The 18683-nt window shown below is 40.6% G+C and overlaps 1 protein-coding gene across 2 annotated transcripts in view; it reads left to right on the top strand.

The window, feature by feature from the left end:
• Positions 1–1813: 1813 nt before the first annotated feature.
• Positions 1814–18683, top strand: part of BLMH (bleomycin hydrolase) — a 45450-nt gene continuing 28580 nt past the window's right edge. Inside the window, exons 1-6 of one of the 2 annotated variants that reach the window (XM_011990381.1) lie at positions 1814–2353; positions 2657–2854; positions 6228–6337; positions 7798–7939; positions 8850–8938; positions 10271–10363. In XM_011990381.1, the coding sequence (XP_011845771.1) occupies positions 2341–2353; positions 2657–2854; positions 6228–6337; positions 7798–7939; positions 8850–8938; positions 10271–10363 (645 nt within the window). In that variant the 5' untranslated portion in view covers positions 1814–2340. The remainder of the gene's footprint in view (positions 2354–2656; positions 2855–6227; positions 6338–7797; positions 7940–8849; positions 8939–10270; positions 10364–18683) is intronic. The other variant, XM_011990382.1, reaches the window with a different exon arrangement.

The following is an 18683-nucleotide window of genomic DNA, read 5'->3' as shown; positions in this document are numbered from 1 at the left end:
CATGGTTCCAACTTGAACTTATGTGTCTCACCTAATCTCTAGGTATCTTTTCATCTACCTCCTGTACTTCTCTTCCTGGGTGTCCTGTGGGCATCCTAATTTTGCTATAGCCCAAACTCAGTTCAGATCTGCACACTTGCAAATATGCAAATATGCCTATTTTTCTGTATGCCCTCTCTTGGTTAATGATACCACCTTCCATCTTCTTATTCAGCTGAAAACCTCAAGATTATCGATGCCTCTTCCCTTTCTGCAATTTAAGGCTTTTGTCCTCTCCCAAGTTCACTACTGGAAGAACCTTCTAAGCAGTTTTCCCATCTCCAGAGCCTCTCCCCTCCAAATCACTCTCCCCACTGCCACCAGGTTTCTTTTTTTACACGGACTTCAGCATGTTTTTCCTTTGTTTCAAAACCCATTTTGTCTTCTAATTAACCATAAGATAAAGTCTAGATGCTCAGGCATTGCACATAAAACCCTTTATATCTTGGCCCAAACTCACACTTTTCCAGTCCTACACCTTGCCTCTGCTCCCAACACATGCCTTGCTCTTAGCCACATCCGATTATGATGCACCCTTTCTCGAACATGATTTTATTCTCTGTGCCTTCGCTGGTGCCTTGAATGCCCTTCTCCTGCTCTTTGACTTATAAAAATCTCATCCACTCTTCAAGATCATGCTCTCTTGTCACTTCTATTTTCAGGCACCCTTTGGCCCTAATTGATGGTGCTCTCCTCATTGCTTCTACAGTCTACAGCGCTATTGGTATGCTACTACAGAGAGTCTAAAAGTTGTTTTGCATTTCTTTCCTACTGCACTGAGCTTCTTAAGGGCAAGATTAAGTTTTGTTCATCTCTATGTCATCGGTAGTTTGTCCAGTGCATAGTACATGTTAGATATTGAATAAAAATTTATTATTTGAATTGGACAGGATGCTTGAACATCATTTTGTGAAAAGACCAGTGATTTCTTTCTGTATAATTCTCAGCCTCTTCTTTTTCAGATATTGAAAGAACCTCAGAATACGATGGTTGATGGGCCCACTTAAAATAGTTGCTATGTTATAGCCCCAATTTTTAGCTGAGTCTCTCTAGGGACATAGAAACTGTGCTTTCTTGAATGACTGGTGCTTCAGTATGGATTTTTCCAGATATCAGAGTTCCTTAGAACTGCGATGATTTTCAACCTAAGAAGACCTAGATTCTAGGTTCCACACACACACACACAAAACCTTATTGTTTTGAATAGCAGATACAGGGTTTCAGTGTTTTTGTTTTACCTTCTTTGGGTTCTAGCCCAACATCTTACTAAGGGCTGAGATTTCAGGGCATGAAAAACGGAATCAACAAAAACAAGGTTTTTACAATCTCAAAACTTTGGGAAACTGTTATCTTGAAAGCCTAGAGGGGGAAGCATCAGTTAGTTTTGTAGAGAACTCGGCAAAACAATATTGAGGCATAAGGCTAGCCTCTGTCATCCTCCTGGGTTAAACCCAACGGGACATGCTGGACTATACAGGAGACACTCGTGAACTCCGTGAAGACCAAATGGGTAGCGTTCTTGAAATGAGCAGCTGTCTATTTGTAGAACTCTGGTAATAGCTTTGGAGTGGGTGGGAAAGAGCTTGGTTCCAATTTCCCCTCAAAGACAATTATTTGCTTCTGACGAGAATCCAAGCAACCAGTTGCCATTGAGAATGCAGTGATTGGTCAGCAAACGAAGCCTATAGGAAGAGCCTTCGGGTGCATTCCTTGTGACCCGTCCTAAGCCTGATGCTTAATTATGGGACCTCTCAGCTCCTCCCTCCCGCCTCGAGCTCCCTTTTGGCTTCTCACAAGGATTCCTGGGGACGATTCCCCGATGCTAGAGTACTTGGGGTCTGGGCCCGTAGGGAACACGTCAGCCTCTCTCCTCGGAGTGTGCCTGATACCGAGAGGGCGCCCGCGCGGCCCGGAGGCGGGAACCCAGGGGGCGAGGGCTCCGGCACCGCCCTGCCTCGCAGAGCAACTGCGCGGTAGTGCGCGGGGGCAGGCGCGGCCTCGGGCCCCCGGCACTGGCTGACCCAGCGCGTCAGCGAGGCCGCCCCCGTCGGCCCTCCCCCGGGCGGGGCCAGCCCCGACGGCGCTGAGTCAGCAACGCGAGGGGGGAGTTTTGTCCCTCCGCGGACCCCGTTTCTCCCGGCCTCAGCCTCCCCGCCGCCGCCACCAAGCCGGTTTCCTTTTTCCGGCGCTCCGGGTGCGAGAGGCAGGTCCGGCGCTTTAGGCAGGGAGCCGCAGCGCAACCCCGGCGCTCGCCCGAGGACCCTGGAAGCTACCGTTACGCCGCCGGGCAGCGTGGGCGCCATGAGCAGCGCGGGTGAGGTGCCGCCGTCCGCCGCCGCGGTCCTCTCTGGAGGAGCTCCGCGGTCCCCGTGAGGCCCGGCGGCGGGGAAGGCCGGGGGCTGGGACCCTGGGCGATGGCGGGGAGGGAGCTTTCGGGGCGAGCTGGAGCGGCCTGGAGGGAGACAGCGCCTTGGAGGAGGATGCAGCTCATGGGCTTCCCCGCTGCAGCGGGCATCCCAGGATGCGCCTACGAAGTTAGATCCGGGACGCGGGAGCCCCAGATCAGCCCTCTTCCCCCACTTTTTGGCGTTAAAATCCCGTTTTGGTCTCCCAACAGGACTGAATTCGGAGAAGGTAGCTGCTCTGATACAGAAACTGAATTCTGATTCCCAGTTCGTACTTGCCCAGAATGTCGGGACCACCCACGACCTGCTGGACATCTGTCTGAAGCGGGCCACGGTGCAGCGCGCGCAGCATGTGTTCCAGCACGCGGTGTCCCAGGAGGGCAAGCCAGTCACCAACCAGAAGAGCTCAGGTGTGGGCTTCAACTTCTCCCATACTTTCCTTGACTTTCCTGACAGCGTCCCATTTTGGTGTCTTACTTGAGAGTGGTCTTAAATTCGTACTGAAAGAACTGGTTGTAAATTCTTAGAGAGTGAGGCACAGGTACAGGCAGGTCTAAGAACATTACCCATGTGGTTTGTTTTGGTGTTCTGTGGCTTGTTAGCACATGTGGTTAGAATACTAAAGTGACATGTCCACGAGTATACGTTTGAGTGTAATTGACTATATTATGTTCCGATGTTTTGTGGTTTGTAGCCCATGTCTTGGAGATACATGGTTTTGGTCACAAAACAGAATATGTGAAAAGGTTCATATCCTTGGAGGACTCCCCAGAAACGCCCTGAAGGCCCTATACTATGAAATAGAAAAGATACAATGTAATTACATTAAAATGTCATCAGATGTTACTTTTAAATTTGCTTCTTGGTTACAGTTGAAGCTAATGTGCTGATGGGCTCAGTTCCCACCAGTAGATCAATTTGTAATACAGAAAAAAGTTCTATTCTCATGCCTTACTAGTCAAGAAGTCTCGTTTTGCTATCTGCTTTCTAGCACCACTCTCAGAAAAAAACAGGTATAGTGAAAGATTGGATATCCAACAATCTAAATAAGGAGCACATTCTCACAACAAAATTGTACTAAAAGGATTTTTTTAAAGTCTTTATCTACTTGAAGACCCCCAGTCTATCTATATGGACAGGAAGCACATCAGTGCTTGTTTAGAGTCGGTCAGAACTCACAAAGCACACATTTAACTTGAGTACATTTTATTGTATGTACATTTTACCTGAATAAAGTTGATTTTTTAAATGTTAAGGAAAAAATCAAGACCTTACAATAATTAATGTTTTGCTCTAGAAGAAAGTGCTTGGAGTGGTATGGGCTCTCAGGCTACAGATGATCCAGTTGGTAATGTCACAGTGGTCCTACATACTTTAGATTGCAGTGACTTGTTAGGGAACAGGTCAGGTCTTACACATTTTGCAGTGTCACTTTTATACACAAAAGATCCAAATAGCATGTGAGCTATGTAGTTTATTTTCATGCAGTTTTCACATCACCAGTGCATCCAGATCCCTTCTACTAGAAATATATAGCATATAGAAGAGAGGTGACGTACAGGTAAATCTAAGGTAAAGACTAATAGTAAGGCACTGGTGACTTTCAAAAAACACTGTAGTTAACTAGAGTTTTCTTCTTGTTACAAAATTATTTTTGTTTAATGTAGAATATTTGCAAATACCAAGTGAATGTTTTTCCTGTATATTTGTCAGGTCTGTGTGTGTGTGTGTGTGTGTGTGTGTGTGTGTGTAATGTGGATTGATACCTTATGCATTGTTATGTAAGCTACCTATCTTTTTCACTTACCAATATATTATAAATGTATTTTCATATTAGTAAAAAAGTTATACCCAATACAAGTCAAAGTTTTTCCCTCAGAATTTTGCTTCAGAAAAGAGATAATTTCCCTATATTTAAGACCTTAAAGGATTTTTCTAATGGGCGCTCTCAGTTAATTTATTTTGAAGTAGAGTACAATTTGGAGAAGACGTTACTCTGAAAAACCTCAGATGCGTACTACCTTTGCATGCTTACAGAGATCCTTTGATTGAATCAGCTTTTTTTAAAAGGGGACAAATTAGAATAAATTGATGTTGCATATCATTGTAAATAGACCTTTTAAAGATCATTTAAGTCAGAACAGGAAGTGGTGACATGGAGTTTGTGATTATACACATACAGGACAAATGAAGAATCTGATTATATAGTTGATGCTTGGCATAGAATTTTCAGGGACAGCATCATGCATGGATTCAAAACATTGACTCAAACATACTAGAGGAAGAGAGATGACGTGTGCTGACTGAAAGAGTGGATCTAATGATGGCACAGACACTGATGGCTGGGTACATGTGAAGAGTATGAATCAGTGTGGAAATGAAATGTGAAGTAGGAAAAACAGTACTTCTAAATCAATTTATGTTAACATGATTTTAAGTATATATTTAAATTTATAAAATATTGGCCGGGTGCTGTGGCTCATGCCTGTAATCCTAGCACTCTGGGAGACTGAGGCAGATGGATCACTTGAGGTCAAGAGTTCGAGACCAACCTTGCCAACATGGCAAAACCCTGGCTCTACTAAAAGTACAGAAATTAGGTAGGTGTGGTGGCACGCATCTGTAATTCAGCTACTCAGGAGGCTGAGACATGAGAATCAGGAGGCGAAGTTTGCAGCGAGCTGTGATTGCACCACTGTGCTCCAGCCTGAGTGACAGAGTGAGACTCTGTCTCCTAAAAAAAATTTATTAAAATATTATGGGTAGACAATTTACTATTCATATATGTTTCGAAGTGTTTATAAAATCCAGTTAGGGAAATATCTCCACTTTTTTGGCTTATCACTGGGAGAATGGAGTATTGACTTACGTTAAGGTCAGCCTATACCGAAGCATATACAATCACCCTATATTGAAGCATATTGGAACGCATATTCCAGATTAAAGGGTAGGGGCTTTTTATTTTTTATTTATTTTTTTGAGACAGAGTCTATCTGTCACCTAGGCTGGAGTATAGTGGCACCTTCTCGGCTCACTGCAACATCTGCTTCCTGGGTTCAAGTGATTCTCCTGCCTCAGCCTCCTGAGTAGCTGGGATTACAGGTGCTCGCCACCGTGCCTGGCTAATTTTTGTATTTTTAGTAGAGACAGGGTTTCACTATGTTGGCCAGGCTGGTCTTGAACTCCTGACCTCAGGTGATCCACCCGCCTTGGCCTCCCAGAGTGCTGAGATTACAGGCGTGAGCCACCGCCGGATGGGTAGGGACTTTTTAAAGCTTTTGCTAGGTATTGCCAAATTGCATTCAGGTATTTTATACATACTTAGATTCCTATTGGGATTGATAATGATGTTTATTTCCCCAAATGAAATATAAGAAATGATCTTTCCCCACTTAACAGGTATCTTATCATTAACTTTTACAACTGCTTCTTTGTCATTTGTATCTTTTTTGGCCACTGAATGATCTCTTTGTGGTCTCTGTTCACAGTTTTCTAGCTATGTTTCTTTTTCTAATGTGATTTTCTTGGGTGATATGTAATGGATTCTTTATTTGATATGTAAAGAGTGTTTTTGTGTTAAAGATATTAAACCTTTGCATATATATTGCTAATAATAATTACCACCTTTCTTGTTTTGTTTTGTTTTTAATTTTTCTGCTCTTTCTGATTTAGTCTTTCTGAATTGTCCAGATCTTGTCATGAGTTCATTGGTGGGAAATAACAGTTGGAGCAGTGCAGTCTATGTGAACCCTCATAATTTCTTGATGTGCTTTCTTGTTTCAGGGCGATGCTGGATCTTTTCTTGTCTGAATGTTATGAGGCTTCCATTCATGAAAAAATTAAATATTGAAGAATTTGAGTTTAGTCAGTCTTACCTCTTTTTTTGGGACAAGGTATGGGACGGATCTGGCAAGATTCTTTTTGTATTGATTTCAGCCTTGGTAGAGACTGCCTCTTCATTTGTTGTTTTTCCATTTATACCCTGCCCTTTCATAATGGGTGAGACACCTTTTATTCTGACTTCCAGATATCAAAAGTTGACTCTTTCAAAGGCAAGAACTGTTTTTGGTTGGTAGGTGGCTATTTTTTGCAATGAAATAAGTTTACTGACTCATCTTACTTGCTTGTCTATTTAAAATTTTAAATTTTATATTCAATATTCAATTCAGTGTATCTCCCTTTTTAACATCTTTTTAGGTTATTTGTTCTTTTCTAGGACCTAATTTCCCTTCTCAAGTACTTGTCTGAAAAACAGTAAATAATGTTATTTCATTGTTTATTTATTTATGTATTTATTTATTTATTTTTTGAGACCGTCTCACCCTGCCACCTGGGCTAGAGGGCTGTGGCACAATCTCAGCTCACTGTAACCTCTGCCTCCCGGGTTCAAGCCGTCCTCTCAACTCATCCTCCCAAGTAGCTGGAATCACAGGCACATGCCACCATGCCCAGCTAATTTTTGTATTTTTAGTAGAGACAGGGCATTTCACCATGTTGGCCAGACTGGTCTCGAACTCCTGACCTCAAGTGATCTGCCTGCCTTGGCCTCCCAAAGTGCTGGAGTTACAGGTGTGAGCCACCACTCCTGGCCATATTCCATTTCCTAATCTTCAAAATGTATATTACTGGCCTGGTTTAGTGGCTCATGCTTGTAATCCCAGCACTTTGGGAGGCTGAGGTGAGAGGATTGCTTGAGCCCAGGAATTCGAGACCAGTCTGGACGTGGCAAAACCCCGTCTCTACAAAAAATACAAAAATTAGCCAGGTGTGGTGGTGCACACCTGTCCTCCCAGCTACTTGGGAGGCTGAGGTAGGAGGATTGCTTGAGCCCAGGAGGTTGAGGCTGCAGTGAGATTGTACCACTGCACTCCAGTCTGGGCAACAGAGCATGACCCTGTCTAAAAATAAATAAATAAATAAACAAAATATATATTACATAGGTCTCATTAAATGTTTATTGATTAAAGACTTTAGATATCAGGTTTTGTTTTAGCATTGAAGTGTAAACACTGTACACATATGCAATATATTGGAATACATACACAAGTATAAGAAACTTCACATATTCTGATGAAGTCAGATACTGATGTTTTATTTACCAATTTTAGTTTAAAAATACTTATGGTTCTTGTTTCAGCATCACAAATACCCAAACCGGAGTGATACAGAAAAGATTAGCATGACCTCTATACAAGGATGACATGTAAATTCACGAAGGGTTCATGTTTTTAAAAATAAAACAAAAAACTATTATGTTGATTCCATGGTAATTCCAAGACTCCCATTCTGTTGATAATGCCAATAAACTAACTCTTTTTTCTTTTAATTTTATTTAACTTTCTTTACTCTTTAGGTTGAGCGCTGTTATTTCTTCTTGAATGCTTTTGTGGACACAGCCCAGAGAAAGGAGCCTGAGGATGGGAGGCTGGTGCAGTTTTTGCTTATGAACCCTGCAAATGATGGTGGCCAATGGGATATGCTTGTCAATATTGTTGGTAAAAGTTCTTTCTTTAATGGAACTGAAACTCAGCGTGATTAAGTAAGCCTGTAGTTAGACATGGGCCATTTCTTTGGTGGTTATGTACAGAGTAGAATTGGTCTCCAAGAAGGTTATATCGTTATTTCTAAGAACCTTTAGTTCACATTCTCACCTATAAAGTGCCTTCCTTAAATGAGGAGTAAGGAGAGAGCTACTGTGAAGGATGGGTTGGAGAAGAAAAGGTAGTATTAAGTAGAACTAATTTTCCATGAAAAAATTGTTTTCTTCTCCATTGATGTAATCAGGAAACACGTGAAAACTGTAGCTGTTTTAAAATGTCTTCAAAACATCTTTTGGGGAAATCTCATCATGCTGAGCACTTCACAAAAGTATGATAGATACACTTCATCTTGACCAAAAGGCTGAGAAGTGACAAAGCATAGTGGATAAAAAGAGTAGAATTAATTCTAACATAGACAGATAAATATGCACATTAAAAACCTACTTAGGCTGAGTAAGGTGGCTCAGGCATGTAATCCTAGAACTTTGGGAGACCAGGGCAGGAGGATTGCTCAAGCCCAGGAGTTCAGTACCAGCTTGGGTAACATAGTGGGACCCTGTCTCTACAGAAAATAAAAAAATTAGCTGCACATGGTATCATGCGCCATAGTTGTGCTACTCAGGAGGCCAAGCCTGGGAGTTCAAGGCTGCAGTGGGCCAGGATTGTGTCACAGCACTCCAGTCTGAGTGACAGAGCAAAACTCTATTTAAAAAAAAAACAAAAAAAAACCCTGCTTAATAATATGAAGTATAAGATTTTCTGAATTAAGCCAGCAAAATATGGCCTATTTTTTGAAACAATCACTATTTTTGCCAAGGTTTCTAATCTTTTACCTTATTTAACACTGGAATTTGTTTTCTTTTAGAAAAATATGGTGTTATCCCTAAGAAATGCTTTCCTGAATCTTATACAACAGAGGCAACCAGAAGGATGAATGATATTCTGAATCACAAGGTACCATATATGAAGCAGGGTTGGATTGAGTTTAGTGTACTTTCCTTAAAACTTACTTTTTAGAAGGGGTTCCTGGGTATTTCAGTGTATACTGTTTGTGTACAAGATAACTACTGATGTCAATGTCTGTCAAAAGCAATGTAGCTACATAATAACTTTAAAAATAATTAATATTAGAGGGTTTTTGCTTTAAAAAACTTCCACTTTTATTTCTGTTGATGTTAATGTCTTCTTAGGGGGATAGTTAGGAAATAAAGTCCCATGTCCAATTAATACTGGCCGCAAGCACTCAGGATGCTGTGTCTCTCACTTGGTTCCAGTGGAGGTGGGCTAGGACTGCTTTATGTGCTAGTAAAACCAAAAGAACTATTCGCAAGATTCCCTTAAAGAGTGTGCTGTGTTCTGAGACTTCCCCAGACCACATCAATGTGGTTTATCCACCCACTAAAGATTTGTTGTAGTTATTGAACTGCTTTTTATTTGCTTCATTATCTTAATGAATCATTGTGTCTTCTCTACATAACCAGTTTTCCCGAGGAGAATGATAATTCCTACAGGGATGCTGCTTTTCTAGCCAGGCCTCGTTTTTGAGAACTAGGAGTTGCCAGAATCTGCTGTCCTAATCCATGAGGCCAAAATTGGATTTTTCATCTCCCTGGGAGAAAGATTACATTTTAAAATAAACCATAGGTGTGTCTCCCCAACATTAGAAGTGGGCTATTTTCCACCCTGGAAACACTGGGGATTTTTATCCAAAGGCTAAAAGAGCATTAATAATATGGCATTTGATTCCATTTGAAGTGAGAGCAACAGCTTCTTTAGCACTGTGGTTAAATTTCAGACTCACCTTTATCTTAGTGAAAAAATGAAATGAAAAAATGAAAATTTTATTGGGGGCTGGCATAACCATAGTCATAGTCAGTTGGCAGAGAAGGAAAAATGGACAGCTATTGAAATTCTAAGTAAAAATCTACTAGAGTAACATAGTGGCATAATTATCTTGTCTCCTGCTTTTTCTGAGTGATAGGCATTATGTAATCATGTGTTTTCCCCATGCCCAGACACATAAAACATCTTTATATGATGTTTGCAGAGCAGGAGCAGTTCCATCTAGTATTTTGGAGGAATAATGTATGCCTTTGCTCCTTATGGAAAGCATTTGTAGCTATGTGTTTAAGTGGACAAGTTGAAGAAAAACACATGTGCCTTTATGAACTTTGCCACGGGTCTGGCCTGAGTTATACTTCAAAATAGAACTTGCGTTGGTCTATGAGACTCATTTATGATTGAATTTGGGTAACTACTGGAGTGCTGAATAAGTTTCTGTCATAGATGAGAGAATTCTGTATACGACTACGGAACCTGGTACACAGTGGAGCAACCAAAGGAGAAATCTCAGCCACACAGGATGTCATGATGGAGGAGGTAATAACAAAATTTGGATTTTTTTGTGACCCTTCTAAACAACTCTCAGAATATTCCCATCTATTAAACTAATGATTAGGAAGCTTTAGTCATGGCAACGAACGTTTAGTTGAATTGAAAATTACTTATTTTACACTGAAAAAACTGAGATTAAAACTTACTTTGCCTTTTAGTATAGGACTTGGACTTAGGTTTTCTAATGGCTAGTTTAGTGGTCTGTATAATCATTCTTTTATCATTTCATAAATACTAAATACCTTCTATGAGTTTGGCACTGAGGAAACAGGTGAGAAAGACAGTCACTGCTCTTAAAGAGCTCAGTCTCTTGGGAAAAACACATCTATAATTAGAATAAATCCTATGCTAGATGTGTAAAACTGATTTGGTGGTCATAGAGCAGGAAGTGACTAGCTCAGTGAGCTGAAGGTTTCATAAGGAAGATAGCTCTTGAAAGAGTAGTCAGAATTTACCAGGTAGATAACAAGACCATTCTAGGCAAAAGGAATTGTATGAACAGTGCCGTGAACAGAGATAGAACCTTCAGGGAATCGTGTGGCTGAAACATAACTTTTGTCAGTATGATAGGTAGCAAATTAAGCTAGAAAGGCAGAGATACAAGGGATGTTTTATAGATGCCAGAACATTTGGCTTCTTTCTGTAGAAATAAAGACAGGGAGCTATTGATGGTTATATTTGTTAAAATAATGTATGTAAAAACATTTTGGAAAATGTAAAAATCACTAAAATATGTGGTGGTAATATTATTTATGATCAAGACAGTTAAGAATCTTTATTATTAATACTATCCATGTCCAGAATGAATATGCATAAAACTGAAATTGGTTTGAGGAAAGAATAAATGTATCCGTTTGTCAGCCAGTGGGCCCTTAATTAGGCTTCGTTTCAAGACTGTATGGAGTTAAAATGGCCTACTTTTTTTCACTGCGGTGGAAAACACTAATGCTTCACTCCTATTTTCCTTTAAATTTTAGAGACGCAGCATAGTGGAGTAGTGGAGGGTGTAATCTCTGAAGTCAGGCTATCTGAGTTCTAGTCTTCTCATTACTTAATAGCCATATATCCTGGGACAAGTTCCTTAAGCTCTAAAGACTCCGTTCATGTTTAACATGTCTAGCCTAGTGCTTGACACAATAGCTGTTTCTTAAATATTTGTTGAGTGGACGAATGCAGAAATTTCATTTACCAAATGCATGTAAATAATCTCATTTTTATCTCTTAAATTCTTATGGAAGAGAGGCATCTTAGTATAGTAGGAAAAAAATAGGCTTTGGAGTCAGACATACATGGGTTTAAATTCTGACTCTTTTACTTAACAGTCTGTGATCCTAGGTAAACCTGTCTGAGATTCAGTTCAGGATCTGAAATATTTTCCTTATTGGATTTTTGGGGAATCTGTCTTGCAGAGGCTATGTCTGCTACATAATTTGCCTTTATTTAGGGTTAGATTAAGATGGTGGGGGCCAGGCACAGTGGCTCACGCTTGCAATCTCAGCACTTTGGGAGGCTGAGGCGGGCAGATCACAGGGTCAGGAGATCAAGACCATCCTGGCCAACATGGTGAAACCCCGTCTCTACTAAAATACAAAAAATTAGCCAGGTGTGGTGGTGTGCGCCTGTAGTCCCAGCTACTTGGGAGTTTGAGGCGGGAATCACTTGAACCGAGGAGGCGGAGATTGCAGTGAGCCGAGATCATGCCACTGTATTCCAGCCTGGCAACAGAATGAGATTCCATCTCAAAAAAAAAAAAAAAAAGGTGAGGGCATAGTAGGAATGAAGGTTCTGCAAACAGTTATGGAAAAGGGCCTAGATAATACTTGCTGTAGATCATCAGCATCCTTTTGGCCTTTGATGTTTGCTTTAATGATCTTTGAACTAATGATGTGTCTAACATTGATGTCCTCATCATTTGTAGAGCATGGTAATTGGCTGATAAGAATTAGGGCAGATATGTTTCACATGTTTTTTTCCTCCCCTACTCCTGCCTCTGAGAAATAGTAACATCCAACTTTACCAAGTCCTGAGTATGAGTATTTTATAGGATTATTTACTTAATGATTCTGCCTAAACTATTTACTACAGAATTCTGTGTGTAAGGGTTTTTTCCCCCTTAGAGACAGAGCTCACTTTGTTGCCCAGGCTGGAGTGCAGAGGCGCAGTCATAGCTTACTATTACCTTCAACTCCTGGACTCAAGTGCTGCTTCAGCCACCCAGGTAGCTGGGACTACAGGTGCATGCCACCATGCCCAGCTCATTTATTTAAAAAATTGTGTAGAGATTCAGTCTCACTATGTTTCCCAGGCCTATCTCCACCACCTGGGCTCAAGCAATCCTCCCACCTCAACCTCCCAAAGATTGCATGTATTATAAAGTGTGAGCCACCATGCGTGGCCCTGTATATAAGGTTTTAAAATTTTTACAATCCCCCAGATGATTCTTTTCATTGAACCTGACTCTTTGGTAATGAAGAATCTAGCTGCAGTTTTAAAGCCACAAATTAGTACCTATGATTTGTGTAACCTTGTAGGCAAGTCAAAATGATGACTTAATCAACAACCATGAAGCTCAGATAGCTTTGAATAAAATGTGTTTATGCTAAAGGCATTCTTACTGAGAAGTGAGGTGTAGACTGCTTGTTGAGATGACAGGCAAGGCAGATTTGTTTTGTAGATGTGTGGTTACCTCTATTGCAATGTTATCTCAGTGTCCATTTTTTTAGCCTGCAGATCCCCTTAAGATTATTAATGTATTCTCAGTTGGGCGCAGTGGCTTGTGCCTATAATCCCAGCACTTTGGGAGGTCGAGGCAGGTGGATCACTTGAGGCCAGGAGTTCAAGAACAGCCTGGCCAACATGGCAAAACCCCGTCTCTACTAAAATACGAAAAAAATACCTGGGCGTGGTGGTGCACGCCTGTTATGCCAGCTGCTTGGGCAGCTGAGACACAAGAATCACTGGAACCCCGCATGTGGCAGAGACCAAGATTGTGCCACTGCACTCCAGCCTGGGTGCCAGAGCAAGGCTCTGTCTCAAAAACAAAACAAAACAAAAAACTTTGTCTGTTAAAAAGCAAAACATAGCCAGGCATGGTGGTAACACTTGTAAATTTTTTGTTTTGTAACAAAAAGAATTCTCTTTTTTGTTTTGTGACACTTGTAGTGCCAGCTACTTGGGAGGCTAAGGCAGATCACTTGAGTCCACATGCCCTGGAGTTCAAGTGCTACCTGGACAACACAGTGAGACCTCATTTCTAAAATCAATCAATCAGTCCATCAAAGACCAAAAACAATATTTGTTGGTGCCACAAAAAGGGAAAAGAAGCCATTATGATTGACTCAGGAAATTCTATAGCAGTGGCTCTCAGCTATTAAAAACAATATATAGGCCTAACTTGTCCCAGATCCACAAAGTCAGTTTCCCTGAGAAGAGAACCTAGTTATCTGTATTTTTATTTTAAAGACATCTTTGATTAAAAAATATTTTTTTAACATCAAATATATAAAATGTTCAGATGTGGTGGCATATTTTAGGAGGAGGCTGAGGTGGGAGGATCACTTGTGCCCAGGAGTTCTAGGCTGCAGTGAGCTATGATTGTCACCACTGCATTTCATTTTGAGTGACAGAGTGAGACCCCATCTCAGAAACAAAAAATTTTTCAGGATATATTTTGGAAGTGAAGCTGTCAGGACTTGCTGATGAACTGGATATGGAGGACGAGGAAAAGTACTGGGATAACGTCCTGGGATCTTGAAGGGTGGACTTACAGATAGGAAAGAAGGCTTTTTGGCAATTAGGGCAGTGTGAGGGAACCAGTGTGTAGAAAAGGATAGCAGGTGTGAATGAGAGAAATAATAATTGAAAAAGCAAGGTTTTGGAAGAGAGAAAGAGTAGATGTGGTCTAAAGCAGTGCCATCAGACTTTAATGTGCACATGAATCACCTTGGGATCTTGTTAAGATGCAGATTGATTCAGTAGGTGTGGAGCGGGGCCAGATAGTCCACATTTCTGTTTCTTTCTTTGATATAAACACCTCTAGAAGTAATCTCAAGATCATTTAACTATTATCATCTATATGAGTTCATTCCCTTTAACATCACAGAAGTGCCTATACTTTTAAAGTGTACCTTTTTATGTCTTTCTGTGCCCGAAAACATACTTAATGCCTCCAGAAGGCATCTGCTTTTTTGCCTGCTTTTGCAAGCTTAGGTGTTTTACTTTAAAAACAAACAAACAAACAAACATCTTTGCCCTTCCTTCATTCCCTGCCAGAAAGTAGTAGAGAGCTGTCTTCCCTTCTCCTCTTCCTCTGTGAATAAATAGTCACTAAGGTAGGTTCCTTATTCCTTCTCTCCTATAACTGGCTCATTGTCCCACGGCACTGAACCTTTTTCAGAGTTGAGCTGTTTTCTGTGACTGCTTTAGTGTTCTCGTGACCATTCTATTCTTTGATCAATAGGTTGTTTTACCCTTGAGACTATTTTCTCCATCAGTAAAACTAAAAAAAGCTGGAGTAGGCTGTGCACGGTGGCTCATGTCTATAATCTCAGTGCCTTGGGAGGCCAAGGCAGGAGGATCACTTGAGCACAGGAACTTGAGACCAGCTTGGCCAACACAGAGAGACCCCATCTCTACAAAAAAAAATGAAAAAAATTAGCTGGATGTGTTGGTGCGTGCCTGTAATCTTAGCTACATGGTAGGCCGAGGCGAGAGGATCACTTGAGCCGAGGAGTTCAAGGTTGCAGTGAGTGCAGTGAGCTATGATTGCACCACTGCACTCCAGTCTGGGCGACAGAGTGACACTCTGTCTCTTAAAAAATAAGTTGGGGTAAATGATTGTAGGGCTTTGCATTTTATATAATAGAAGTAACTAATATTTTTACAGTGCTTTAGACTTTACTGTACTACTTTCTCAACAACCCAGTATTGCAAATACAAATGAAGACTTAAGATTCTGTCTCTTCTGCGTTGGTTTCAAGCACTGAAATCTTTTAGCCTTAACAGTGGAAAGGTAAAATTAGACATAGATAAGAACTTAGAGTACAAGCGTGAGAGTTTGCCCCAATTCAACAGGCAATGAGAAGTCAGGAAGATTTTTGAGCAGAAGAATGACATGAAGTTTTGCTGTCTTTCAAGTAGTTTAGTTGTCATCTTCGAACTACCTTACTATTCTAACCTCTCCTTCTTTCTGTGTCTGCCTGTAGCTGCCTTAAAAAACTGTTTCAGGTTCTCAGGCTTCTAAGATTTATGCCTTACTCTCAACTGCTGCATCTTTCCTTCTTCCTCTCATTTGATGTCTGTCATGGGTATGGGAATTAACTAAGTCCTGTATCATTTGTCTTTAAGTTGGGATCTACACTTACTTTCCCCTTATTTCATGTCTCATTCTTTTACCTTTCTCTCCTGATTCCGCTTCTTTTACCGTGTTGTACTTCAGCAAGTCGTTTAAAATAAACAGATCTCTCCATTAGAGAGATTTATTTTTTTATTTTTTTGAGATAATGTCTTGCTCTGTTGCCCAGGCTGGAGTGCAGTGTTACGATCACAGCCCACTGCAGCCTCAACCTCCCAGGCTCAAGTTATCCTCCCACCTCAGCCTCCCAACATGCTGGGATTACAGGCATGAGCCACTGCATCTGGCCTGAAAATATTTTTAGAGATCAGTTACAGTGGAGCTCCTTTATAAAATGAGACTTGAGAGGAAAGACCCTTCTTTATAATTCACCTTCTTATGAAATATATTTAAACTGGAAATAGGGCTTGGACCTTTCTGGCACCAGCTGCAGTTTTTCCAGTTATAGGTTGCTAGAAAGGGACTATATATAATCCACATTGTTGTAAGTTAGTTTAAGTTCCCTATTTAATGAGCTAAAGATACAAAATCTTAATCAGAAGACAAATGGCCCCAAGAGACAGGTACAGATGCACTCAGCATAGCTTCCCTTGACATACACCTGCCCCCAGGGTATCAGCGAAGGGTCTCCATCAATCAAAAAATTTAGCTCAATTTTGGGCAGGCTGTCCTTTATACTCTGGGACTCATATCACAAGTTTAGGGGACCTTTCTCAGTAGTCTATATTTAAGGGAATAATTAGAAACATTGGCTGCTTCTGTTCTTTTTAAACCAGATTCAGAATTAATAGGATCACATCATTATTTGTTTAAGGAGTTGAGGAAGAGCAGAATCTGTTGCCAGGTGTCATTGAGCCATGTATATCTTTGCCTTCAGCTTTCCAGCATTTTGGAAAGTCCATATTCCAAGTCCACACCCTTTATCAGTTTGGTTCTAAATTTGGTTTGAAATGACAAAAGTGCCCGGGGCTGGATGTGGGGCTGGACGTGGTGGCTCACGCCTATAATCCCAGCACTCTGGGAGGCAGGTGGATCACGTTGGCCTGGCCAACGTGGCGAAACCTTGTCTCTACTGAAAATACAAAAAATTAGCCAGGCATGGTGGGTGGCGCATGCATGTAATCCCTGCTACTTGGGAGGCTGAGGCATGAGAAACGCTTGAACCTGGGAGGCAGAGGTTGCAGCGAGCCAAGATCATGCCACCACATTCCAGCCTGGGTGACAGAGTAAGGCTTTGTCCCCTGCTCCCCCCCACAAAATAGGAGTCATGTGTTCGGTAAATATTTCTTAATATATGTACCTGACACTATTCTAGGCATTGGAGATTGAACAGTGAACAACGCGGAAAAGAATACCTACCTTTGTGTAGTTGATATTCTAGTAGGGAAAGACAAGTGTATAAGATGTATAATATGTCAGAAGATAAGTGCAATGGGGAAAAGTAAAGGAGAAAAGATGTGAAGTACTGGGATGGGAAGTGAGCAATTTCAATTAAAGTCACAAATACATTTCCCTAAATGGGCTAATTGTTGGTTTTAATATTAATTTAATGTGTAATTATATTCTGAGGGATGTGGTTGTACTCTTATTTTATTCAATTCAATATAATCTCTTGTGTTCAATGTCCAGCATCTTTTTCTGTGCTGAATGCCAAATAGATCTTGTGAGAAGCAGGTGACACTCCAGTGTTGCCCACCAGAGAGCAGACTTGGATATCTAAAGCTCACTGCCCAGGGAATGTTATTTCAGAACTGCAGAGTCTCTTATCAAAAAAATCTAGTATCAGAGACCATGGAAATTATTCTTCAGAGCATTTTTTTTTTTAAATGGGAGCTTATTTAATTAACTAGTGTTGTTTGGCTCAGAGTCAGATACTCCTTACAGAGTGTTACAGATTGACTTAAGTATTAATGACTTTGGATAATTTATAGTCATGGTAAACAAATAGTATAAAGCAATGCAGCATATCTCAAGTTACAAAGTTTTACTAAAATCTAAAAGAAAGAAATATCACCCTTATCCTTACTTATGCCTTAATTATATCTATTAAAATTCAGATTTATAAAATATATGTGAAGGGCATAAGTATTATCTGACAAAAGGACTCACTGTAGAATTCATTTAGATAGCAGAAATGCAGATTTCCTCTAATGTATTTGGGAGAAGGAGGAATTTAACCCTTTTTACTTTAAATAGGGAGTCAAGTACATAATAAGGTATTTTGCAAATTATAGTGTAAAACATTTGTATTTATCTTTAGAATATGTTTAAAAGTAAACAGAAATTCACTTAGTTATCTTCATCTTAATTGGGCCTGGCCTTGCATCTCCTTTTTTGGCCAGAGCCTGGCTGAGCTGAATTTACCACCGTTGGATAACTGAGAATTGATCGAAATGATTCCACTACTACATGTAGATACACATGTAACAATAGTTACTAGTTGAAAATACACATCATTTAGGTCTTTAAAACCTTTCTAATCTAAGTATGTTCTGACTGTACACCTTCATTGCCATTGAGTTGACCATCGTTACCAGTGGCAATGTCTTCTTCATAATGACAGGTGCCTAAAGTTGTCATTTGTAGTCTTGGCACTGAGCAAATGCAAAATGACTGTGAATCCCAAACAGAGCTCATTAATCCTTGGCTAGAGTAACTCAATTACAGTTGCTTATGTGATACTCTGCCTCCTTTCTGTGGTAGAAACCAACTTGAGAAGGATATAATGTTAAAAGAGAGATGGTTTAATGACCAGATGTTCAGGCTCATAACACACACAGTAAATCTTAATAAAGGAAGGTTCTATCTTGGAAAACAGAACAAAACAAAACGACAGGCAAGCATAACTTCTTCTCTAAGTTAACTTGCTTCTGTTAAGATAGAATCACAGCAGTGAAGAACAGATTGCTCACATACCCAGCAATGTGTGTGAATCTCACAGACATTATGTCA

This window comes from Mandrillus leucophaeus, unplaced genomic scaffold (genome assembly GCF_000951045.1).
Source record: "Mandrillus leucophaeus isolate KB7577 unplaced genomic scaffold, Mleu.le_1.0 Scaffold379, whole genome shotgun sequence".
Lineage (NCBI taxonomy): Eukaryota > Metazoa > Chordata > Mammalia > Primates > Cercopithecidae > Mandrillus > Mandrillus leucophaeus.
The sequence above is the reverse complement of the archived record's forward strand: the minus strand, read 5'-3'. Positions and strand labels throughout refer to the sequence as shown.